This window comes from Camelus bactrianus, chromosome 25 (assembly GCF_048773025.1).
Source record: "Camelus bactrianus isolate YW-2024 breed Bactrian camel chromosome 25, ASM4877302v1, whole genome shotgun sequence".
NCBI classification, from domain to species: Eukaryota; Metazoa; Chordata; class Mammalia; order Artiodactyla; family Camelidae; genus Camelus; species Camelus bactrianus.
In genome coordinates, this window is record NC_133563.1 from 4,407,415 (window position 1) to 4,434,364 (window position 26,950).

At 41.1% G+C, this 26,950-nt stretch overlaps 1 protein-coding gene across 6 annotated transcripts in view; it reads left to right on the forward strand.

The window, feature by feature from the left end:
* The first annotated feature begins 7,111 nt into the window (after positions 1-7,111).
* ESRP1 (epithelial splicing regulatory protein 1) overlaps positions 7,112-26,950 on the forward strand; it is a 48,979-nt gene continuing 29,140 nt past the window's right edge. For 2 of the 6 annotated variants that reach the window (XM_074353254.1, XM_074353252.1), the window contains exons 1-9: positions 7,116-7,483; positions 7,991-8,119; positions 9,379-9,492; positions 12,314-12,428; positions 22,812-22,910; positions 23,046-23,100; positions 24,352-24,462; positions 24,587-24,719; positions 24,815-24,857. In XM_074353254.1, the coding sequence (XP_074209355.1) occupies positions 7,352-7,483; positions 7,991-8,119; positions 9,379-9,492; positions 12,314-12,428; positions 22,812-22,910; positions 23,046-23,100; positions 24,352-24,462; positions 24,587-24,719; positions 24,815-24,857 (931 nt within the window). In that variant the 5' untranslated portion in view covers positions 7,116-7,351. Of the gene's footprint in view, positions 7,484-7,990; positions 8,120-9,378; positions 9,493-12,313; positions 12,429-22,811; positions 22,911-23,045; positions 23,101-24,351; positions 24,463-24,586; positions 24,720-24,814; positions 24,858-26,950 lie in introns of all 6 variants that reach the window. The other 4 variants (XM_074353253.1, XM_074353251.1, XM_074353250.1 and 1 more) reach the window with 4 other exon arrangements.

A 26,950-nucleotide genomic window follows, 5' to 3' on the forward strand; every position in this document is an offset into this window, starting at 1 on the left:
GCCATACTACCCAAAGCATATTGATGGACATTTAGGTTGCTTCCATGTCTTGGCTGTTGTAAACAAGTGCTGATAATGAACATTAGGATGTATATATCTTTTCAAATAGTTTCCTCTGGATATATGCTCAGAAGTGGAGTTGCTGGATCACATGGTAAGTTTATTTTCAGTCTTTTAAGGAATCTCCATACTGTTTTCCATAACAGCTGCACCAAACTACATTCCCACCAACACTGTAGGAGGGTTCCCTTTTCTCCACACCCTCTCTCCAACATTTATTGTTTGTGGACTTTTTAATGATGGCCATTCTGACTGAGGTGATACCTCATTGTAGTTTTGATTTGCATTTCTCTGATAATTAGTGACATTGAGCATTTTTTTATGTGCCTGTTGACCATTTGTATGTCTTCATTGGAGAATTGCTTGTTTAGGTCTTCTGCCCATTGTTTGACTGGGTTGTTTGTTCTTTTGTTATTGAGTTGTATCAGCTGTTTGTACATTCTGGAAATTATCCCTTGTCAGTCGCATCTTTTGCAAATATTTTCTCCCATTCTGTAGGTTGTCTTTTGGTATTGTTTTTAAAATAAGTGAGTTTTAGGAAAATCAATTTGTTGATAATTTTCAGAAGGGATCAAGAGAGTGACTCCAAAACCCTGGCATGTGATTTTTTCCAATATGAGGTTGAATGAGGCAAAAAAAGGAAAGTGTGGCAAAATTTTCATAAAGCTGATCCATATAACTAATATAAAAATTGTCCTTTGAGATTAATCTTTCTTTTTGGTGTTAAAATAGCCTTTCTTTTATGAAATAAAGGGGACAGTAAATGGTAATTAGTTTTTTTAAAATATCCTTCTTAGCAAAATTAAACATTGAATTTTTTTATGGTGGTTACCCTTCCCTCCTTTTTCGTTTAATTTTAAAGATCTGTGAAATCCAGTATTCTTAGAACCACTGGATGTGTGGGAAAGCTTAAAGCAGACAGTGGAGGGTAGTTGCAGCCATTGGAGAGATTCTGTAGTTTTGGCCCCAAGAGGTCACATGAGGAATGGAGGGGGAGTGACCCAAGCATGTTATTACTGGGAAAATTCCCAGGGACTTGGTGACCACCTGGACATTGGGGGAAGTCAAGGGTGATGCTAGAGGTCTCACATTCTCCTCCTCAGGCAGCTTCAGTCTTTACCTCCATCGCCAGACCCTCCTATCATAGGCTCCTGCATGGCCCGCTGTGACACGGCTCCTGCCCTCTTTCTTGCTGCCTCCTAACTCTGCTTATTTCACTTCTACTTGTGGATCTGCATTCAAATCCTACTGCTCACTAATCTTTTTCTGGTCTCCCTGGTGGCGTCTGTGAGCCCTTGCGCAACCCCAGAGCACTGTGTGCCTTTAGAACACTAATCACTGTTTGCAATGAGACTTTGTTTTTGTGATGATTTGTGTCCCCCACTTAATAAGGGCAAGGATCATGTTTGTGTTCATTCAGTAGGTATTATGTTTCCAGTGCCTAATACCCTTTTTTCCTGGTGAATAGTATGGTGCCAGTATTTGTTAAATAAATGACTGAACGTATCCACCAGGACTGACACTGTGTAGAATTTTACAGTCATTTAGAAATCTATAGGAAAGAGTGCCCTGACATGCAAATGAAAGAGATGGAGGTCTGTCATAATAATTATCTTCACTGTCTCCAAATGACAGTGTCCACCAAGTCAACTGTCTCAACAGCACTTTAAATACTTCAAACCAACGCAAAGCAGGGCAACAATGATTTCCTGGTTTTTCGGTTACATTTTGCCAGAATAACAAATCTGACCCTTTATCAACCAAATAGGTGGCTGCGTAGGCATACTACAGGGGAGGCAGAGGAACTTAGGTAGTAAGAGTAACAAAACTTCTTTTCCTCCTTAAAATCTTTAAATACTCACTCCTCTCAACCTCCTTGACTTAAAATATAAGGTTTGCTGCTGTTCTTTCCTCTCTGATTGGATTTAGGGAGAGGCAGGGATGTACAGTTGTCCCTTGGTATCTGTGAGGAATTAATTTCAACCACCCTCCCATCCCCCATCCCCCGCCCCCCACATACCAAAATCAGAAGATGCTCAAGTCCCTTACATAAAATGATGGTAGGTATTTGTATATATAAAACCTATGAAACCGATGGCACATCTTCCCAGTTACTGTAACTCATCTCTAGATTACTTATAATGCCTAACACAATGTAAATGCTATGTAAATAGTTGCACTTTTTGGACTTTTCCCCCCTAATATTTTCTATCCCCGGTTGCTTGAATTTGCCAGTGGATGTGGAACCACAGACACGGAGGCCCAGATTCCCTAGGGGCATCTTCTCCCTGGATGCCTAGTTTAAGTGGATCAGTTCTGTGGTCCCCAAAGAGATATCTTGTCCAGATTCATGGCACATTTCCCTATGTATAGCTTTTCTGTGTATTTCCCTAGCATAGCAGTCAGTAAAATCTTATTTAATGTTTCATGCTGCCTTGATAGTGTCTTTAATCTAAGGTCAGGGAGTTAACAGCCTTTGTGGTGGTTGTCTGGAGAGACCCCCTCCCTGTGGGGAGGTTCCTGTTTGGTAGTAAGCATCCCGGTTCTCAAGGTTTTTTCCTTCAAAATAAACACTTCTTTACACATTTCTTCTCCCCTGAAAATCTATGAAGTGCACCTTATCCTTGTCCCCATTTTTGCAGGTGAGAAACTAAGTCCTCGTAAGGCTAAGGAACACTCCAAAGGTCACGGGGTAGCAAATGGTAGGGCTAATTATTAAACCCATATTTTTTTTCACACAGTACAGCTATAGTAATTGCTGTAATAAAGGTTCAGACCAGTAATAATGCGCAGAGTAATACTTAGAAAATTACAATGTATTTAGCTATCCTGACCATCATTTCCCCCTACCTCTCCACTTCAGAGATGCTGGACTTGTCCAGGGAATATAAAACGTGGTCTCTTTTACAACAGCATCCAATACAGATAACGAAGAAATATCAGTGGCTTGCGGTAGCCTCTGAACACAGGCTTTTACTTTGATTCACTTTTTTAAAAACCGAGATCTAATTCACATACCATAATATTCGGTTTTTGAACTATACAATTCAGTGGTTTTTTGTATATTCACATGTTTGTGCAACCATCAACACTGTCTAACTCTAGAACATTTTTATACTTTGATTCACTTTTGAAGGCTCTTTTCTTATAGGTGCCAGAGCAAGTGAGAACTCCCAGAAAGATCTAGAGACTCAACAAAACTGGAGCCTGCAAATGCACTGCTGCTACTGGAGTCTTTATAAGAGACGCACATTGCAAGCAATAAGAATATGACATCAAAGTACCACTGTGTCGATGCTCAGGCCACAGTGGATACATTGTCTTCTGTCTAGTTCAAGAGCTGCTCCCTAAAAGTGATAAGAGTAAGGTCTAAGGAAGCTACCGAAGATAATTAAAGAGCAGGAAAGTCAGATTCCCGATGAAAGCTTTAACGAGCTTGCAGTAACTTAGTCTAGTAAAGTTACTTAAGAGAACTTTAAAGGATATGAAAGGATTTTTATACAGAAAATGGTGACTTTTCTCCTTTCGCTGAGGAAAAGACAAAGAAAATGGATTCATTCTATAGTCTGAAGGATTGGGTTGGCATAGAAAGTCATGAGACAGAGCCTTGTTAAACACGAAATGGTGGTGGCAGCAAAAAGTCCTAGTATGCTTTAAAAAAATTTTTTTAAGTTGCAAATAATATTATAAAGAATTCCTTCACTCAGATTCCCCAATATTAACATTTTACCCATTTGCTGTATCATTCTCTCTTTCTCCATATATATGTATACACACACACACACCCATATGTATTTATATATGTACAGTCAGAATCATTTGCGAATAACTTATAGACAATGATTTCCCTTTATCACTAAATACTGGGTACTTCCTAAAACAAAGGACATTCCCCTGCTGAACCACAATAATATTACAAAAATTAGGAAACTAACACTGATACAATTATTTAATTTTCAGATCTTATTCATATTTTCCCAATAATGTCCTTTAAAGCAAAAAAAAAAAAAAAAAAAAAAGTTTTTCTGGTCCAGGATCCATGTTGCATTTAGCTGTCATGTCTTGTAAATTCCTTTAATCTGGAATCGTTCCTCAGTAAAGAATCTTAAGGTCTTTACCTTAAGACTTAAGAATACAGGCTAGTTATTTTGCAGCTTGTCCCTCAATTTGGGACTCTGCAGCTTTTTAGACGAGATTCATATTTGTTTGGGGAGTTTTCGGTGTGGTGTTGTGAAGACCACGGGTAGAATGAGCCTCTCTTCTCAGGTCCTCCCCGTACTGACTATTCCTAATATATCAGAACTATTTGTAAATGGTGGGAGGAACAATAAAACGTTTTTGTATTTGGAACTGATCTTTTTGTATTATAGTTTTCTCGGCATTCCTGCATTTTACAGAGTTTAATTTCTTTCACAGAAGTAGGTCTGTATGTGAGTAATTAGTACATACTCTTTTTAAAAACATTTGAGACTTCAGTTACCTGTAGATTCCCATTTTCAGAATCTCACCTTTGCAGTGATGAACTATGCCCTAGCTCAGGAGACAAAGAGCTGCAAAAATGGATGGGTGTTACTCATTAAGTTCATTCAACAAATATTTGTTGAGAACCTGGTGTATGTCGAGCTCTGTACTAAGCCCTGCGAATGCTTTCGAGAACAAACTAAAATAAGGCAAAAAAAAAAAAAAAATCCCTGTCCTTGTAATCTAGTTGGACAAATTTAAATTTAAAAAGTCGGAAACCAGGAATCCGACTTCCTTAAACAAGCAGCAGGAAAGTCTCTGAGAAAACGGGCAGCTCTGAGATTCGATTCCATTGTGGATAACGCCGCAGAATCCCTGGCTAACTCGCTGGTAATCAAGTTATTGTGTCCAAACGCGCTACACAAATGATTAATCCGAACACCAAAGGCCAGAAAGGACAGGCAGGGCAGGACTTCCTGAGCTGTTCGAACCACTTTTTCAGCAACAGTCTCCCGCCGGGTGTCGGACCTCCCCGCGTGGGCCACGCACCTGGTCTCGCGCCCCTGCCAGGCGGTACCCCCCGCGCCCGGCAGGGCCGAGCACCTGGGAACCGCGCACCGAGAAAGCCCCCGGGGAGGAGGCTCAGGGGAACCGGCTCCTCCGGCGGCCTCGCCCAGTGCAATGCAATCTGGGTGGTTTTTCAAGGTCCCTCTCTGCCTTGTTCCGCACCCAGTCCCTGCCCCCGCGGCGCCTGAGGGCCCGGGAGGGTGTCTCGGAGATACTGGGACGAGGCGGCGCGAGGCTGCGGCTCCGAGCGGGCGCAGGGGCTGCGAGGGTCCCTTTCCGGATTCATCACCCTGAAGTCCAGGAGCTGGAAACACCAGCCACTGTTACTCCAGCTGCGGACAAGGGTGGTACCCGGTACCCGCGTGGGTCCTCGCAGCGCTGCCCGGCCTGCGTCCGCTCTCTGGCGACGCGAGCTGCTACCTGTGCCTTGGGCGGCACTGTAGTCTCCAGCACCCTCTCCAGCCGGGAAACGCGGTGGAGTCGGCCTCGAGCTCCTAAAACTCTCCCGCCATCCTCCCCGTTGGGAGAAAGCTGGATTTCCAGCTTCCCCTGACAAGTGTCCTGAAAGGTTCTCGGATTTGTACCCGGAGTGGGTAACTGTAGTGATAGGTGTATGGTTGCCCGACTTCACATCATCAGTAAAGGGCTGAACACCTAGAGCCGAATTAGCAATACTTCAGACAGAATTGTGTTAACCAGAAGAGAAACCCTAGTAAACTTCATCTCTAGCGCTTTTCTCTCGAAAATGTCAACAGGACCCACCACACTGCCGACAGACTTGGTGACGGAGGAGGGGGAGGAGGGGCGAAGGTGGGCGCACAAGCCTCTGGGCAGATCTAGCAGAGTCAGAATAAAATCTCTTGGGAACTTGGCCAAATCGACACAGAAGTACAAAAGCAAAGGTATGAGGTAAAGGGCGTGAGATCAGAGCGGGGAACTGGAAAAAAGCTTGCTTTGGCCTAATTCAGGAAAACATTAAGTACGAAATGTAGGTATATTTTATTTAGGGCCCAGGGCAAATCAAAGGAAGTGGGCCCCTGCCCTGGAGGAGGCTCCAGTCTCGAACTAGCAGCCAGGACCAAACAAGGCATAGCTATTAAGGGAGCAGTAGAGGGAAAAGCGAATGGGGTCCATTGTCCCTGAACTTCCCCACGGGGGGCCCCCGGCTGCTCCGCGCGCCGCAGCTGTGTCCTTGGCCGTAACTTGGTGGCCGGGTGTCCAGCGCCGGAGTCTGGCTCCGCCGCGCGCGCTGGGGTTTCACTCCCTAAGGTGGGCAGCGTCTCGGGGTTTGGAGGAGCATGAGCCCAGGCTCCGACCCGGAGAAGGGGAGGGCCCGCAGGGTTTCGCCTGCTGTTTGCACTTAAAGGTGTGTTGGGCTCGGGAGCGGCTTTTCCGGTGCTTGGCAAGTGCTCCCGCCACCTCCCGGCTGCCGTTGGCCGGTCCCTCCCTCCGCGGTTCGCCCTCTCGGGGCGCCGCGCCCTGGGCAGCTCCGCACCTGGGCCTCACCTCTGGCCTCCTTTCGCCTCCCTGCGCCAGGCCTTTTCGCTTGACCCTTTAGAACCTCCGGCTTCGTTCGTAGGCAGCCGGCATTTCTCCAAGTCCCCCCCACACCTCTCGGCCTCTTCCAAAGGGGTGACCTGCCCCTCCGTGCCCTTTACCCCTCACCCTTTCCCGTCTGGCCTCGGCTACCCTCTGGGTGGCAACCGCCTCTTCCCCGCCCCTCGAGTCTCCCCCTCCTCCCTTCTCGCCCTCTCCTCTCCAATCATCCAGCCATTGTCTCCCGCCCCCTCCTCCCGTTTCCCCGAGCGGCCTCCTCCCCCACCGCTGCCACGTCGTGGTTTGAAGGAGCCAATGGGCCGGCGCCGCCAGGTGTCTCTTACCTGCACCACGTGGGGGAGGGGGAAGGGGCGGGCAGGTAGAGCCACATCCCAAAACAGAAAAGCTTTCAGCCATTGCGCGCGCCTCCCGGGGGTGCAGCCCTGCTCCTGGCTTTTTGCATAGACGCACGGGCAATTGAATACAAAAAGGGCAGGCCTCCTTCTCCCTCCTTCCCACCCCCCTTCCTGCCCAGGGTGTGGAGCACGGGCCAGGTGTGGGCTTGGGTGGTTGGTTACCGCCTTTTGCACCGGCGGCGGCGAGGAGGGGGGGTGGGTGCTCTTTCTTTTTCTCTTAGAAGAGTGTTTTAGCACAGGTTTTCTCGTTCTCACTTCCACCCCACCTTACCACCTCCCGACCCCCCTTCTCCCCCTCCCCACCTATCGTCATGACGGCGTCTCCGGATTACTTGGTGGTGCTTTTTGGAATCACTGCTGGGGCCACTGGGGCCAAGCTGGGCTCTGATGAGAAGGAGCTGATCCTGCTGTTATGGAAAGTCGTGGATCTGGCCAACAAGAAGGTATTTCTCCACGTTTCTGTCCGAATGATAGGAGTGCGGCAAGGAACTTGTAGAAGTTTGGGGAGTCGATAAACAAATGCTTTTGTTTGCCCGCTTGTGAGGCTGGACCCGGGGCCTAGAGGATCCAGAATAAAACCAAACTTCTTGCCCAGCCGCCTTGGAACCGTTTCAGTCCTCCAAAATCTGGCCCAGGTTGGAGGCCGAGCGCCGCCGAGCCAGGTTCTCTACCCGTCGGGGGACGCCCCGCGGAGGCGGGGTGGGATCCCTGGGGGCCCAAGTGCCCACTTCCAGGGTCTTTCGGACCTGATCCGGGTGGGGGTGGGGCTGGGGGCAGGGCCGCTCCGACCTCTCGGCCACAGGAGCCGCTGGCGACAAGTGAGCTTTGATTTTGAGGCCAGATCTGTCGGGCAGTAGGGCCGCCCCAGCAGGGGAGCGAGGGAGGAGAGTGAAGATAGAGCGTCCCAAATTGAGGAAGGGGAAACTAACTCCTGCTTTTTTCCCCCGGAGGTGGGACAGTTGCACGAAGTACTAGTTAGACCGGATCAGTTGGAGCTGACGGAGGACTGTAAGGAAGAAACTAAGATCGACGCCGAAAGCCTGTCCTCTGCGCCGCAGCTGGACCAAGCCCTCCGACAGGTGACAGCCTTGGGCCGCGCTGCCCACCCCTATCCTGGCCGCCCAGGCGTCCCTCTAAGCCTGCCCAGCTCCACCAGGTCCCACGCCCTCGCCGGGCGGCCGGTGCGTGTCCCTAGGGCGGGGTGGCGAGCCTCCGCCTCGGAGCCCCTCGTGGACCTTTTGCGAGGAGGTCTCTGCTCCTTTTCGCCTCCCACCCCCCAGGGTCATGGGCCAAAATTTCGCTAGGTTTCTAGTTGCTTCCTGAGTCATTCCTGGGGCCAGAGAATCAGCCGGCCTTTACCAATCGAATGATGAGCGAGTTGGGATCCCAGCGCCCCCATCCCCGGGCCCAGACCCCGGACGCGCCTGCCATCGGCCTGGGTTTGTGTCTGCGGCGCAGCCCGGGGGCAGGGGGCGCTGTGGTGTAGACCAGCCGGCGGGCCCCGCGCGGCGCGCTAGAGGCGGCCCCAGCTGGGTGGGAACCTGAAGGTGAAGCTGCCTGCTTTGATTTCAGGCTCCTGAACTCCCCGAAGCTCGGTTCCGGTTCCGTTTACTTCTTTAGTGGCCTTGGTCTTAGCGCCGGGAGGGTTTGTCGGCCCGAACATGTAGGGATGGTCTTTGGGTCAACGTGAAAGTAGTGGAATCCCCATATTGGGATTGAGGTGACCTAAAAACCGGCAGCGCCGGAGTGCTGACGGGTACTGGATAGCGGCTAAGGAGGGGCGCTAAACACCTGTGCACAGGTGAGTGTCTGGCGCGCTCTCAGCCCCTGCCCTAGCACATGAGTTGCGAATTATAGGGGAAAGTTATTATTTCAGAGGTGTGTTACAAGAAACGTGATAACAGATTTTCCAGAGATCTGTACCCATTACCCACAATTGTTTATCAGAAACTGGCATCTTTCTTAAATCTAGAGCATCCTAATATAAAAAAAGTAACACCAGGGAATGATGTAATCAGACGGCAACTTGCTGATGAAATGAGACCTCTGACTTAAAAAGTCTTGAGTAGATTTATCACAAAAATAGAAGGGGAGGGGGACGGGAGGAAGAATGCATTTACTAAGTTCTCTTGTGTGTAAACTGAGGATTGATTGGAAAGCTTCCCTATCTAAAGGAAGCTAGACAGTTTGAACGAAGTATTTCAAATGTTGCCCCTAGCACCGGTCTTCTTCATGGCAAATAGCATGTTTTTCGCAGGTAATACCCAAGTGGGGCCACTTTTCAGAGTCTGTAAATTCTGCATCAGTCGCATCCCTGGATATGTTTTGTTCTTTTTAGTTTAACCAGTCAGTGAGCAATGAACTGAATATTGGGGTAGGAACCTCCTTCTGTCTGTGTACTGATGGGCAGCTTCATGTCCGGCAAATCCTGCACCCCGAGGCTTCCAAGAAGGTAAGCGTTCCGGCTTGTCAAAAAAACCATGGGACCTTCGGGGTGACTGAGGCTTAAAAATGGTTTATCCAAGTTTCTCTATTTTAAAAATATGCATATGCGGAGTTAGTATTTCATGGGTACAGAATGTCAGTTTGAGAAGATGACGAAGGAAGGGTGGTGATGTTTGCCCAACGATGTAATGTACTTAATGCCACTGAACTATATGCTTAAAATTTTTTTAAATGGTAAATACTGTGTTATGTCTATTTTGCCACAGTAAAAAATTCACACTTCCATGGCAAAATTTAAGATTATAGTAATTTTATAGCTACCCTTTAGTGACTTAATGAAAGTTTCCTTTTGTTGTTGTCCAGTTTTGGAGATGATTGACAGTCTCTTTTTTCCAAAGCACATTAGCTGAGTTTTTGGTAGGAGAGAACTGTATTTTAATATATTGTAATATTGCTATCTGTGTGGAAAATGCCTTATCATAGAAAGGAAGGAGCTAAGAGAAATCCAATTAAACCTTTTTCATTGTATTTCTAATAATTTCATTAAGTTCTGTACTCTAAGGCTAACCATGTAACTAGTGAAGTGTTAATTTACAGGAGACTGTGCTTTGTTTGATCTAAAGTAAATGTTCGAAACTGATTGAATTTTGTATCTGAACAATAGGGTCAGCCCCATCTTTTACCCTTGCTTATTTTTTTGATATGGAAGAGAGTATGAAACGAGAAAAACACAATCTTACTGTAGATGTGTGATTTCTCTAACTGGGAGGAATACTGAGGGGCTGTGAAAAAAGGGTGAGCAGACCCAGTGTACCCAATCATTGTTAATGTAGTTGATCTTATCAACCTAATTAGTTAGAGCTGTAACTTCTAATTGTAGTAGGCAGATACTGAACTTGAAAAGATGGGAGTAAAATTTTTTTTAAAAACTGCATGAGGTAAGTCTTCCAATGAAAGGGTTAGACTGGCAATTGATGTCACAACTGAGTGGGTAGTCCGTGCAGATTTTCTTTCTTTTTACTCCAGTACGAAAAAGGGAAGAAATGAATTAAGTGTATAATGACAATTTTAAAAGTTTAAAGGAGAAATTCAACTTTCTATATCTTGAGGATTAAAAAAAATCCATTTTGTAGCAACCTTAGTAATTATTTGATTAGAAGAGGGAAGTATTTTTTGTTAATTAAATGCCAGACCATTTGTTATACCCTTGGTCCAGAAATAGATTTGAATTTGAGGGGGAAAAAACTGTTACATACGAGGTAAAACTGAATCCTTCCCTATTGGGCTGGAGGAAAACAACTGTTTTTGTTATTTTAGATCCACTGCTTTGGCTGTTGGAAAACTTCTAGAGAAAAATTGAAACTTTTCCTAACTTCTGTTAGGATTTTAATAAAGAAAACTAAATTAATTTAGTATCATAATGAAAGTAATTCTACTCATTAATGAAAAATAAGTAATTGGTAAAACATTAAATAATCCTACCTGTCAGAAAACATTAGAAGTGTTTTTCTTGAATATGAACATATTTGAATGTATTTTTTTTTATTTTTGTAGAGAAGTCTTGTTTTTACAAGGAGCATTTATACTACACAGACATTTTAACCTACTTTATAATTTGATACAACATCAACATCTTTTGTAAGCAGTAAATAAAATATTCAGTATTTTTAATGGATATACCTATTTAAACCAATCTTTTATGTTGGACATTTGAGTTGCTGTCATAATAAATAGCTTTTAATTAAGCACTTTTGTAGGTAATCTTGAAGATTCACAATTCTTTTGATAACTTTTGAAAAATGTCACCATGATGCAGTGATCGCATTTCAAATATAGGAGAGGCAGGTCACATCTAATTGAATCCAATAAGGGAAATTTGGATAGAAAGAGACATTATTGCATGATTATTGTGGGTCACAAACATTAAAAAGTTTTTATTTCCTTGATTTTATAAGATACAATTTCCCAGTAAGTAAACACACAAACTATTTTGAAATTTTATGAAAAATCTAAATTAAGAGTTTTTTTAAAAAAATAATCTTTCAAAGTTATTCAATGAGGATATCTTTTAAGAAAAAAATGAAATAATAGTATAATATTCATTCAGAGAATTGAGCTTTATTTAATCACAAGAGTGGTGCTAGTAACTCAGAACAGCAGGTAACCACTTCTCCTTTGCCATTGAGATTTGTGACATATTTTAAGTCTAATTTGAGTTCTTAGGTACAGCCAGAATAATAATGGTCAGGAAAACTAATGTGGGACTCTATTTGTCACAAAAATAATCCTTTTCAGGTAATCAGGAATTTACTATATTTATCTGATTTTAGTCCACAGAATATGCATTATCAGAACCCAGGATTTTAAACTTCTATGTTTTAGTAGAAAACTAAATTTTGATAAAGACATAGAATCCTGTGTCTAGGTGTACATTGTAAATGTACATATCTGTACGAGAACTGAAAGGGCTAATATTGCTGCCTGAAAATACAGAAGGTCTAAAATGATTATGGCCAGATGAAGAACATAGTTCTATCAAACAAAATATAAAATAAAACAGCCCAAATGTATTATAGCTTCAGAACTGTTTTGAATGGAATACATAATGGAGCACAAACGTATTATCCACTGCCTTACAAAAAGATGAGTTTTTTCCATGAGACTTTTGTGCAGGATGTAATACTGTAACAGGAAGACACTCTAACACTCAATTAAAAATTTTTTTTGATTGTAAATTATACTTGTATTCAATTTGTAGGTTCCTAATCATTAGGGAAGCATTGAACTAAATTCGTCTACTTAACAGTGTTTACCTTGTCCTTCCTCAGAATGTATTATTGCCTGAATGCTTCTATTCCTTTTTTGATCTTCGGAAAGAATTCAAGAAGTGTTGCCCTGGTTCACCTGATATTGACAAACTGGATGTTGCAGCAATGACAGAGTGTATCCTTTAAGTGATGACTCAAGAATCATTTGAAAAGACAGCTCCAGGAAAAAAAAAGGCAATTCAAGACACTTTAAAACCTTTTTAACTTTGATAGTGCATGAAATTTGGCTTGTCTGAAGTTTGTCTACTGTGCTAGGAAAAACTAATAGTACAATTATAGACATCTTTCAGAGTAGTTATAATTTACTGAATTTGAATAGTGATTTAGTTAGATGGAAATAGACATGGATTTTTGTGAGTTGAACACACCTAAAATATAATTCAACTTCAGATTATGGGAGTGGTTTGGTTTTCTTTGTTCTGTTTTTTCAGTGGATGGTAAATGATAAATGTGAAAACCATTTTCTTTGTCGTCCAAAGTTCACTTATTCTTGATTATCTTGGTTTTAGGGTTTATTTGGCCTTCCTCTGAATGGGTGAGAATTTTTTAAACTAGTGGGTGCATATTCTTTACAAATAGCTGTTCTTGGTACCCCTTTTAACTTCTGGGTTTGTCAAATACATGTGAATCATGGTCATTATATCTTTTGAGATGACAAAATGAGGTTGAGATTTTACCCCAAATTCTTTCCTTGCCAAGATAGTATATCTGATGCATTATATACTGTAAAAGTAAATTTTATAATCAGAAATCTTGTTGTCACGATGACCCATCATCTTTCCTCCACTAAGTCTTTAAAGTGCTAACTAATAAGTGGTCACATGCTAACATACGAGATGTAACACTGAGTAATGGAAGCACTGGGTGACTCACCCAGAGCCACTGTAAGAATCATCATGAAGTCGGATCCAAGTTATTTTCGGGAACTTGTGGGTTATAGATGTTTATTCTTAAATGTTCTCGTTGTTTTTCAGGAGCTAAATCTGATTTTTATTTCAAAATTTCTTGATGAAAAAGATTGTTTGGATATTTCTCCTAACTGTTTGTAAGCAAGTCAAATGCATTTGTTGGCCTTCTTCCTAGAAATAGGGAGCTAGAATTTTGGTTTAGCTGATTTAGCTACTGGTTAGTTACTAGTTTATCCCCCAGCAGTGCTGGGAGAAAGGTACAATAAGCTCATTTGAGGGAATTCTTTTAAGAATTTCATTGGAATTTTGGGATAGCGGAAGAATTCTTGCTATGTGTTTTGTTGGTTTGAATGATGTATTAGGTAGCTCCGGCTTCTATAATAAATACCATAGACTGGGTGGCTTATATGCAACAGAAATTTATTTTCTCATGGTTCTGGAGTGTGGGAAGTCAAGATCAGGGTGCCAACATGGTTAACTTCCAGTGAAGGCTCTTCCTGGGCTAGGACAGCTGCCTCCTCCCTGTGTCTCACAAAGGGGTGGGTGGTGCTGTGGCCAGGACTGGTGGGAGAGAGAGCTTTCCTTTCCTCTCTTTATAAGGCCAACAGGTAAGGGCCCCTTCCTTATGACTTCATTTAACTTTACTTGCCTCCTACATAAATGCTCTGTCTCCAGATGTAGTCACATCAGGGTTTAGGGCTTCAACACATGAATTTTGGGGAGGGACAGAATTCAGTCCATAGCAAATGCTAAACCATTTAATGCACTGCTACAAAGTGGAGAAGTAAAAATTCTAGCAGAGTATTAGTGGATAGTGGAGGGAAAGACTATGAAGTTATCTTTATTTAGAAAAAGACAAGTTGAGTAGGAAAGGCAGTATATTAAGAATTATTTATCTCTGGCTACTCAGTTTCCTATTTTAGCAAAGGAAATCTTTCCCTAGAAATTATAGGTCAGATATTAGTAAAAATTTCCGTAGCTATAGTCGAGGTTCTTAGATTTAGGTATTTTAGTTTTCTCAGTGTGGTGACAGTTCAAAGAAAACTTGTTAAAAGTTCATCGTGTTTTTTTTGTTGTTGTTGTTGTTGTTTTTGTTTGTTTGTTTTTCTCTCGATTTCTTTTTTAGAGCTTCACATATTTAAGATTTGGGGTTATTAGCATTTTCAATATGGTAACCTGGGCTTTGTACTTGTTCCATGTTGTATTATCTACACACAGTATATAGTGCTTTTTAAAGTATACAGTATTTTTTAAAGTACTATATACTTTATATTTTTTGCATTATCTGATCTTTAGGTGAATAGGTAAGATGCTATGTTGATTATTTTGTCTGTCATTCCTTTTCTTCCTAGCTCTGTAACTCTTTAGAGGTGGTTCTTTTTTAAGGACCATGGAGATGAAAATGAAAATATTTGATTGACTACAATGAACAGAAGAATTGTGAATAAAATTAAGTTGGGCTCCATTTCAGGCACCTCACACTTGAAATCTGACTAGGATCTCATGGCCATTGAGTAATGCATTCATTGAAAAACTAGGGGATTTTATATTTATTTATTTAAAAATGGATTCATTTTAGCCTAGTTTCTTTGGGCTTACATTGTTAGAGTCTTAGGTTTTATTGCAAATCAAAAAGTGGATTTTAATCTGAAATGTTTTTATTAACATTTTATTTGTAGATTTTTTTTCCCATTCAACAGATAAAGAAATGTTATCAAGCTTTCCTCTCTGTGGTTTTGTTTTACATTGCTGCTGTGATTATTTTATGACTCCTCTTCAGAGGAATCATTACTTCCCTGATTAGACCACCGATCTACTTCCTCAGGTCAAAGGTGATCATACCAAATTTAACTATGCAGAGGATTTCTACAGTGTCTGAACTGAAGAGTTGTTCTATTATTTCAGATCACTAAACATTTTCCTTTCTAATATGGAAGTGGCACTGGATTTGGAAACCAAAAGATGCTTATTACACAGTCTTGATGGTTTTGCCAAGTAGACAGAGAGTCATTTGCTCCTGAGGGATTACCTGTTCCACCAGGTAAACCAGCAGGGGAGGGAGGGAGGTTCTTGCCAACCCTTGGAAAGGAACACGTAACAGAATTTGCAGCTTTGCTTCCCTGGGAAAGTTACTTGCCTTCTCCAAGCCTCACTTTTATCTCAGGTACTCCCAAATGAAAGTTTTGTATACCGTCAGGTGCTATATAAATGAAACAGTATGACCACTTTGATAAAAGAAAAGGTTTACGAATTTCTTGAATGCAGCCTTGGTTCTTATTTTAGCACTGATTTTCCTCTTTTGTCATAGTGTTGGTTCTAAAACCACTTCTGGTGTTAGTGTTGGGCCTCTGAGTTATTCCAGCTGCAGTCTTGTTACCTGCTTTTTGAGTTATGCAGACCTACCTGGAGAGAACAGCAGGTGGCATTTTGTAAGCTTTTTACGTATCAGGTGAGGTGGTAAAGGTGTGAGGATAGGGATTGGGGCCCATTTTTTTTTTTAAAGGAAGAAATTTATCATAGATCCCTTGGGGAAATTAAAACTAGTTGTCTACTGCTGAAAAGATATTTTGATTATGGGACTTTGTATAATGACTTATCTGGTTTTGTGGGGTTTTTTTTGTTTGTTTTGTTTTTTAAAGAACAGCCCTATTTCCACTCCCCACCCCCATGTTGGATGGAATTACTTCCTCCTGGTTTCTTGACCTATTTTTGTTAGCTTTGTTATTCATGAGCTAATTTATTCTCCTTAATCTAGATCTCTACCATTGTGTTTTTAATAAAAATATGGCCTTGTATGGAGAGCAGGTGAAAGAAGAAAGCTATCAGTTGAAAGCTTACTGTATATCCCATCAATAGCCTCCCGAGAGCCCCCTGGAGGAGGTATTGCCCCGCTTTTTATTTTATTTATTTTATTTTTATTGAAGTATAGTTGACTTACAATGTTGTGTTAGTTCATGGTGTACAGCAAAGTGATTCAATTATATATTATTCATAATCTTTTCTGCTATACTTTATTACAATATATTGAATATAGTTCCCTGTGCTATGCAGTAGGACCTTGTTCATCTGTTTTATACTTAGTAGTGTGTTATCTGCTAATCCCAAACTCCTAATTTATCCCACCCCCACCCATTGCCCCCTTTTTATAACTGGGGAAATTGAGGCTTAGAGGTTGTTGTCTTAGTTAGATGTGTCAGCATTTGAACCAGTCTGATTGCAAACGCCCTGTTTGTTAACTGCAGGATAATAATCTAGAATTTATAAAGATCATTTGAGGGGGAGTTGGCCACTTAAATAGATTATCTCCCTTATAATATTATATCCTGTTTTCTAAGACTAAGGCATTCAGGAGGAAAGGGAAATTAATTTTGTAAAATTTCGATCCAGTTGTAGGGCACGTGCTGTGTGACGTTATTAGTAAGTGCCGTTCACTAGAGCAACTTTCCATCATCAGGGTTAAAAAACAACAGCAGCAACAACAAACACAGCCACCGTTGTCTGCCCACCCAAGGGTTACAGGGGTGTGTGTGTGTGTCACTGTCTCTGTGTGTTTCGCCATATCTTGGTGGGGATAAAAGATAATGTGTTTGTGTGGGCGTGATACTAACACAGTGACATGGCCTGTTTTCCTCATGTATTAAAGATGAAGATGATAGCCTTGCTAGCAGAGTGGTTAAGAACACCAGTTCTGGAGTCAGATTTATTGGAGGTGAATTTATTGCACCTCTCAGCTTCAGTTTTCCCGTATTAAAATGGGAACTGCTGTAAGGAAGAATAAGATATGCAGCCACTTAGCCAATGTCTGCCCTGCTTCCCGCTCTCTGGTGCTGACTGGTTCCTCGAAACTCACCAGGTTGTTAGGTGACTCGGAAGAAGAAAGACAGCTGCCAAGGACTTTTCAAAAGGGCTTCCTTATTGATTTAAAACTTTATCAATAAAGTGCTCACTTCAGCCCCACATATGCTAAAACTTTATCCATGAAGACTTCCTTATTGATTTAAACTATTTTACACCTAATTTTTTTTTCTAACCTTGCTTGAGACTGGGTGATAGACCTTTTAAAACATGAGCTACATGTTAGTACAGGTAAACTACAGGGTTAATTTAGCTTCTCCATTTGTGAAATTGTGTGTGTGTGTGTGTGTGTGTGTGTGTGTGTGTGTGTGTGGTTCGTTCTGCACTTACGTGCTTACTGGTTATGATCAGTTGAGCTGGGCCTTTGCCATTGCACAAACCTTCATTGCTCTTCTTAAAAAGTGGCAGCAGATGCTGAATCCCCTTCGGTGCCCTTCTGCATCTGAAAGGGATTTGAAATATCACCAAGTGTACAGCTAAGCTAGGTTTAGTAGTTGCCCTTGTTGGCTGAACGGGGGAAGGAATTGCCTTTGGCATCGCATCAGCATGAGATGAGCCAGATCGGCGAGTCCTCTGGCTTGTGGTCTGTAATAAGTTAAGTGACTAGAAATACTGTATATTCTTGGCCAGCACTCAGAGTTGCTAGGTTAACTTTGTGTGGTTTATTTTGACTATAAAATAATTTACTTTTAAAATGTGAGTTTGAGAATTCCAAGATAGTTTTTTGTTTGTTTTAGAATGCTTTGGAAGACATCATGTGGTCTCCTTTTCCTAATTTTTTTTAACCCCTTTTTATCTCCTTGTCCTAATTTATTTATAATTTTTTTTTCTGAAGTAGAAATTTTCAGCTCTCTTATTGCATTAACCCCTACTTCTATCTTATTTCTTCGAAGGTATGATTGACTTGTTGGTTTTGTGCTTTGTTGGAATATCTCCTGAAGTGAGATTTGTCTGGAAGGATCTTGGTTTTTTTTCCCCTCTTGGAAAGATTAAGCTTCTGAGGAGTAGAGTTAAAACCATGGTTTTAGATTCTTCCCCCAGCATTTATTACTGGTATAAAAAAGTCCTTGTTGCCTTGGCTCCTAGTTAAATCCCTATAAGGAGCATTCTTGATTTGTTTTCTTTCAAAGCTCACTTTAAAATACAGCAGATTACTTACAGAACCAATTCTTTTGAATTATGCAACTCATATAAGGGCAGTTTAACACTTCTTTCCCATCTTTCCTTCACATAATTGTAGGAAGTTCAGTTCTTAGTTGGAGCACAATTTCAGCTTTTCTCTTGCCATACTTTGTTTGCTGTTCCTTTGTTCATTAGCACAGGAATTTTATTGAAATACATCTGGCAATATTGGCAGTTATTGTACACTGTAAATAAAAGATTGTGTTATATTTTAAGAAAGAGTAAACAGCAGGAGGGGAAGAAACAAACTTTTCTGGGGATGGTCTATGGCAATGAAAAATGGCTTTGAGTTGGAATTTTGAATTGGGATGAAATTATAACATAGTTTAAAACTGTACTTGCTTCACAATGTATTTATTTTATATTTGTACTTCTCTGAGATAGAAACTAAAAACTTAGTTTTGAAAAGATGTTGTTTACAAGCGAAAGTTGAGGGTCCTGAAACCAAATGTGCTGGTTTTCAGGAAGTCGGAAAGGATAACTTCTTTCTAGTGGAATGAGTTAATATTGACAGGCTGGATGAAATTTCTCTCTGAATTCCACCTTCGGAATGATAGACGCATGGGTTAAATCCTGAACCGTGTTTCACAGAAAGTGGCACTAAACATTCCTCCTGGTCAAATACAGGGGAGCTCTCAGGACTTCTCCAAGCTCTGTATAAATGCAGCCCTCTGCTCAGTCGCGGCCTGAAATGCGCGTTTTGTTCCCAGTGTGTGTGTCTGGCTCTTCCCCGCCTGGCGTTTCTCACGTGTAAAGCCGGCTAAGCCTGTCGGTACTGTCGTGGCTGCCTAGAGGGCAGAATGACTAAGTTGCATGACAAGCTGCAGCCATAAATCAGGAGGCCCAGACGCATCTTTCCTTCCCTCAAGATCAGACGTGCAGCAGGTCATTCAGTATAGAATCATAAATTGGTAGGGGAAAGAATTAGTACTAAAACTTGTTTCTTATTCCCCTGTATTTGTTGTTCATGGGACATTCCGGTAAGAATTGAGAGTTGAATGAATCTTCCAAAGACTGTGGGTGGGTGGTTCAGGCCGGCAGGAGGTTGGGTGACTTTTAAAAGCTGCTAGGAGCTTAGAGCAGCTGGTCTTCCTGGTGTGTGACGACTTAAAGGGAAACATGCTGGGACGTGTTATGTGGAACCAAGTTAGCCAAATGTCTAGAACATATTCTTAATTCAAAAGGAGAATTCAGTAAACTTAATTTTTTAGCTCCAAATCTATTTATTCTGCACAGACAGGCTACATTATGTTGTTACTTTTGATCCATCTCTTTCCCTCTGCTTTTATATTTACATTCGGAAAGCTTCTCACAAAGTATTGCTCAAAACAAAACAAATTAAGCAAACCTTCTTATCTCTGTGCAAGCAGTTACATACACGTAGTCAAATCAGAGCTGTTTGGTAATTCCAGCTTCATTACCTCCCAGCTTGGGGAACTGGGTGAGCTACGGAACTTCTCGAAATCCTAGTTTCTTCATCTGTTTGTTTTATTGTTATATACCCAGCAGGGCTATTGCAAAAATAGGAGGAAATAAACAGTGTTTGGCACAAATGATGTGTCATAAAGGCCATTTATGTCAGTAGATTCTTAGAAGTGATAGTTGCTCTGGTAGACAGAAAGAGATCAGAGGAAGGTGGCCCTGTGCTCAAGAAATGCGCACTACAGTTGAAGAGAGTACTATTTTCGAGATAGTCTCTAAACAACTCTTAAATTGACGGTTGTGATTTAAGAGCGGTTAGGAAAGGATTCGGCGCTGAGCGGGAGTTACCTGTGGTCCAATTTGGTTAAGGGATTAGAAAGATAACCCTAGTTGTCACTGATCGAAGAGAAAAAACTGGTTTGAATGGAACGTACTTTCCTACTTCAGTTCCTCCAAAGTTTCATTTCCCCCCAAGATTCTGTTTGGGGATGGAAAGTTACGATGTGGCAAACATTCCTGTGGCGTTCCGGTTTTGGCAGTTTTCATGTCTCTAGATCAGAAGTCAGCAAAGTTTTTCAGTAAAGGGCTAGGTAGTCAATATTTTAGGCTTTATTGCAGGCCACGTACAGTCTCTGCTCATATTCTTTCTTTACAATCCTTTAAAAATGTAAAATCCATAATTTGCTCTGGGCTGCACAAAAACACGCAGAGGATCAAGGGTTGACTCCTGAGTTTTCTTGCATGTTCCTTAAGGTGCAGGGCGTGCGTGTCTCTGCTGATGGGTTTTGACACAGCATCAGGTTGGTCCTTACACAGTGTTTCCTTGGTCAAATTCTTTCAAAATTTCTGTCCAGTAAATGGTCTCCTACCAGTAGAAATTTTCTCTGAAGGATCAATGGATAGTAAGGGGTTAAGCTGCAGCTTTTGGGAGCTGCTAGCTTATACCTGTGGTTTGCAAGCTGGCATGGGTTTTGCCCACCTGGGGACATTGGCCATGTCAGATAGTTTTAATTGTTAATAACTGGGGGTAGGTAGAGGTTAGCATGCTACTAAAAATCCTATAGTACACAGGGACCCTCCCCCCTTCCCAACAAAGAGTTATGCCTTACATACCACTGATGCCAGAGTTGAGAGACATTGACTTGTATACGATGGCACTGGCCTCTTCTCTATTTCTTGGATACTTTTCTCTTTGTTTCACTGTAGGCCCTTACAAGACTGAAAGTGTTAATTAGAATTGTAGGGTTCCAGACGATTGTTTGGTGGCAAAGTTTACCTGATAAACTATGGCCAGTCACAGCTCAACTTTCTCAGTTCTATAAGGATCCTTAAAGTCCCCACGTGTCCCCAGAAAACTTAGGGCAGTTGTGTCCCAAAAGCATCTTCATTCTTTGGTTGTAGTTTTTCTGTCCTGTCATCATGTCCTTTGAAAATGCCACTGAATTAGTAGATACTTCACAGCACAGCCTTCCAAGGATAATCATTTTAATGATCCCAGTCGGTGGTCATTGCTCTGTTGCTTGAACATCTCCTGGGACTGACTTTCTAATCCCTCAGTGGGCAGCATGTTTATTTCATCACTGGATTGATCTAAAGGGCAGGACTGCAGGGGGAGTGCAGAAATTATCCACCGTTTTAGCCTGATGATTATCCTATGAGTACATAAATCGGCATCTGGTGAGTTCAGATTTGTTTAGTCTTAAGTGTGATGCTTTTAAAGTGTGATTATCATGGGTCATGAAAGTTGGTCACCTGAGAGTTCTAGGAAGACAGGGGGGAATGGTACTTAGCAAATGCCTGCTTTGTGCCCTGGGCTTGTTTTATCTCATTGAATCTTCACAAAAGCCCAGGGAGGTAGTGATTATTGCAGCTTCAGCTTTGCAGAGAAGCTGAAGCTTAGTGGGGTTAAGTAATTTTCCAAGGGAACGTATGGCTGCCTTTCTGCAAGTAGTGTATTTAACTGCAGCGATGTAGCTGGTTGAGAGACAACACGAAAATGAATTTTCCTAGCACAGTGGGAAAGCAATGCCATGTCTCTTTACTGGAGGAAGGAAAGAAGCTGAGGGGATGAAATGGAAAGGGATTTTGAATGGAGAGTCAAAAGGAATAATTCTTCAGAAGATTGACTGACTTTTAGTGGGAGAGAGATCTGAGTTGTTTTTACATTGTACCCCCTTTATGTGCAGTAAATATAGTACCTACCAACTTTTTCTTAATATCTGTCTTCATTTTTTACCCTTATTACAAAGTACCAGCCAGAAACATTTTTTATAAAATATGGCAAACGTCTTAATAACCACCAACCAGATGGCTGTTTTCATTTAAAACTCAAGAAAAGATAGTCCCATAGTATTGTTACATGCATTGTACTACATTACAAAGTGTATGCGAATTTATACGTAACACAAAGTGACTATAGCACTGAAACTTAGAAATAAAGAAATTAAATATATCAGTGACCATTAGCTTCCTGAGGTAACTATTTTGACAAAGATACATGCTTATTTTAGAGTGTAAATTAGCAAAACTTGATGGAAATCTCATCTTGTTGCACCTTCAAACCCACCTTAAGCCATGCGTTTCTTAGAAGCCGTGTTTCCTGGCTTACCAAACGCTGTGCTCAGTTAACCAAAAGCCACACAGGCCAGTGCTGGCTCTGAGTGCTTGAACTGTTTCTATAGGTTTACTCTCAAAGGACAAGCATTTGCTGCCATCCAGGATGGCACTGTTATGGGGCTCCAAAAATCTCCTAGGAGGCTAAATCTTGAAGTCATCATGTCCATTGCCTTGTGTGTGCTGTAAAGGTAGGATTAAGGGTCCTGTTAACTTTGTTGTGCACTTCATGGTTTGAAATTAAAGCACTCATTATTCATGCATTTGCTACCACTCAATTCATGTTATTACTCCTCAAGACAGGACTGTTTTGGCCATATTAACCCAAGTGGGCAGTTGGAGACTTCAGGAAGCATGGCTGAAATCCAGACTTGATGGCAAGCAGCTATTCTGAGATTTCAAAGAATTGTCAATCAGATGCATTTTACTTGGCTTCTTGGCTCTGGGAGAATTTAATTTTGGGTTAGAAGTAACTTTGTTTTACCTCCCCAAAATGTTTCCTTAACTTAATCTCGCAGATTTAAATTTTGAGAAGAATGGTTCAGCCTCCCGGTATGGAGCCTCTCAAGTTGAAGATATGGGCAATATAATTTTAGCAATGATTTCAGACCCTTATAGTAAGTATTAGCATTCCAGCAACGTGGAACCTAGAATCTGATCCTGCCCATGTTCCCCCACCTGTACTTCTGATTTCCTCCCACTGCTTTGTCTCCCTCATAGCTAAAAAGGTGACTTGTATATTCTCATTTTAGATCACAGGTTTTCCGATCCAGAGAGAGTAAATTACAAATTTGAAAGTGGCACTTGGTAAGTACTTGAGCACTATTCTGTTGAGCCTTTATTGATGTGTTTATATTCATATTGTGTTTTTTTAACTCCCCCTTATATTTTAGCAACTTTACCAAGCCTGTTGGCTATTCGTTTTTTAATACTAGGTCATTTATCAAAGAAGTTTGTACTTTAAAGTAAGCTTAGATGTTGGGAATAACATTCAATGAAATATTTGTGTCCTTAGTCACTTGTGACCTTAGATACAGCATGTGTTTGTGTCTGTGGTTCTGATTTTAGCCTCTCTGACCTGTCCATCCTCACTGGAAAACTTCCAGAGGAAAAATCATAGGCTTTAAAAGAGTTCACAAGATTTTTACTGAGATAATTTTAAGTATTATCAGCTCAGTACTTGAAAGCAAAGGAAATGACTGGGGAAGCATGAGATGGTGGTATCTCTGATCGTAATCACAGGGAGACCTGTTTACGTTTGTAAACCACTGCAGTGAACTGTGTGAGTTTGCTTGGTGCCTGAAGTGAACAGAAACTTCTGACATCTTTGCTCATAAGAGAGACGCTGCGTCCTATTTAGATGTGGAGAAAGTGACTCATTAGGAAAATGTCTTAGGAGTATTGAAAATAAAAATATGGGAGAATAGAACATCAAAAGGTGTCAAAATATAGAATAGGTGATTTACAAATGACTCATTAAGGGGTGGAAACTCCCAAGCATTTCCATAAACACTCTCTGTGATGGCTCCCCATTTGATATGGGTGATATTTAATGGCAAACTTCTGACCACATACACACATTACTGATGTGGGTTAATTACCAGCTTTATGTGGATCTTAAGTTTTGCTGTTAGACTGGATTTAAACCCCAGTGGTGTACTGGCCAGATCAGGGAATGAATTTAAACCTGTCCTTTTTGGCTCTGTGAAGTCACAGGCCATCAGGGTATTGGGAGAACTTCACTTCCTATGAATGGATCCTGGGTTCTTCTCAATTTGCGGCAAGCAAGCAGCAACCCAGTTGATAGGTGGTTTTCTGGGTCACCCAGCTATGCTGCACCTGCAGGGGCAGAGGTCTTTCTATAGAAACCACCTAAGGATACTTTGAACTGTGTCCAAATAATTTTTGAGGTTATGGAGTAAGTCAGGCTGTATCACGAGTCTGTCTGAACTCCAAATAAAGAACCCCTCTTGTGCACATAGTGAAGTTGTCTTCAGGGATCACAGGTCAGACTGCCTGGTGTTAATCGTGCAATCTGAAGTTCCGCTTGGTCCACAGCAGCAAGATGGAACTTATTGATGACAACACGGTGGTCAGGGCACGAGGCTTACCATGGCAGTCTTCGGATCAAGATATTGCAAGATTCTTCAAAGGACTCAATATTGCCAAGTTGGTTTTCCTTAGTCTGTATTTCACTTAACAATCCCAAAGGGATACTAGGTTTTTCTGTCATTTTCTCCTCACTGTATTTTTATTTTTTTCCCTACTGCCTTCTGTTCTGTTATTTTAAAAGGGGCGGTGCAGCACTTTGTCTGAATGCCCAAGGTCGAAGGAACGGAGAAGCTCTGGTCAGGTTTGTGAGTGAGGAGCACAGAGACCTGGCGCTGCAGAGGCACAAGCATCACATGGGGACCCGGTACATTGAGGTGTGTCTTCACAGCCTGAGACTCCGGGCACCTTGTGTGAGTGTTAACGTCAGGAGGCTCAGAAACTGCATTTCACTTCCCTTTCTTTTTTTTAGGTTTACAAAGCAACAGGTGAAGATTTTCTGAAAATTGCTGGTGGTGAGTGCCTTTCAAATAAAGTGGCTATAATAAGAATCGAAAATTTTCATTGTATACCAGGGGTAGATAAATAGGGTCATGAATAGTTTTTATTTCCCAACGAAACATAGGAATTGACTTTTTTTAAGTGGAGGTAAGACATGTCCAATAGTATCAGTATAATGCTCGCCCTTGGGCTTGAGTCAACCAACTGTGGTTAAATAGTCATTAAAAATAGTATTATACAAAGGTCAAAAGGTCATATAATGTTGTGTACAAAGGGAAAGAGTTCTTGAAAGAAATTAAATAGAAAACTACCTTCAAACAGCCATATCAGAATACCTGAAATTGTTACATGTCTGCTTCTAATTTTTCTCTTCACTTCCTTAACTCTTCAGTGGCCAGGAACATGGCAGCTTTCTGGTTCTACTATTTTAGGATATGTAGTGTTTGTAGTAATATTGTGGATATGTAGTGTTTGTAGTAATATTGTGTATATGTAGTGTTTGCAGTAAAAAGAAAGAAGTGGGAACAGATAGTCTTTAATTCTTGAGTGATTCATAACTTTAAAACCTAAAAATAACAGATGCATTAAAAAATGTTAATTATGGTTTGTTCCTTAGACTTTTTTCTGTACCTGTAACTGTAAATTTCTATTGCTCAGTTCATACTGCTTTAATTTTCTTTGTCCTTTTAGTATATTATGAATATCTTCAGATGCTACTCAGTTTTCTAAAAAATTTTAAATATTTGGGTTTTTTTGCTTGTTCATAATGCTTTTTTTTTTTTAATTGAAGTATAGTCAATTACAATGTGTCAATTTCTGGTATATAGCATAATATCCCAGTCATGCATATATATACATATATTCATTTTCATAGTTTTTTCATTAAAGGTTATTACAATTCAATGTTAATTGCTTATACAGTGTTATATGTACTGTAATCTTTTTTCAAACAATCCCATTGGGCATTTAGAGCTTATTTCCAGCTCTTCACTCTTTGTTGCAGTAAATATTTTTGTATCTCATTAGGCTAAATCTCTAAAAGTAGGACAGCTAAATCAAAGGATGTGGGTGGCCTTTTAGGGGCTTTTGACACCTATTGCCAAAATATACAAGGGTGGCTTTCACTTAAATACAGAGAACATTTATATCCCTTCACTATATAACCCTGTTAAAAATCTTTGCAACTGTAAGGCCAGTAGTAACAGCATCCTGTTTATACAGTTTACTAGTATATTTCTTGCATTTATTTCTCAAAATAAGGCTTCCAAATTCAGAGCTTCAAGTTGAGTAGTGTTTCCAAAGTTCCCAAAGCAATGTTTGACATTGTTTGGGGATAAAGTATATTTGCTATGGTCCTGAGGCTCCATGGTAATTCCATCATACATTGCAGATGACAGAGTTAACTGGTGTTCACATCAATGCTGGGGACTGCGTGGTATGTGGGTAGCGTGATAAGAATTTGCTCTTAGGGAAAATATTACTAGTGTATGAACTCGAATGGTGTATGTTTGAGTATCTTCTGCATGCAGCACTATACAAAATGCTTTATGTGTTAGGCAGAGTGTTGATAAATGTTGAAACTAGAAGCCAAGTATATTCCTTTATACCATTCTCTCTACTTGAGTATGTTTGAAGCTTTCTTAATAAAAAGTTATTGGGAAAATAATGAAAATCACTGAAGTGCTTTATATGTAATGATTTACTCTCATAATTTATGAGGTAGGTAATTTCACTCCCATTTTACAGATGAGGAAACTGAGACACAGAAATTAAACTTGACTGAGATTACATCTTAGTAAATGGCAAAGCAACAACTAGATCCAGACATTCTAGCTCCAAGACCTGGGCTCTTAACCACCATGATGACTAGTTGCCTCTCCATGAGAAAAATATGGTGGTTGGCCCATGATTTTACTGTCAAGCTACTTTCCTAAATTAAAGAGATGTTTTATGAAAATAGTAGGGCGGAAGTTTGAAATATGTGGGAGGAGAATTGTGATTCCTGGGATGTTATTATGAATTCACTTGGGAGTATGGGTCTTAATTATGAATTCAAGACATTGCCAAGAATTTTACCATTTTAAATTTGGTGAAGTTGATGACTTAA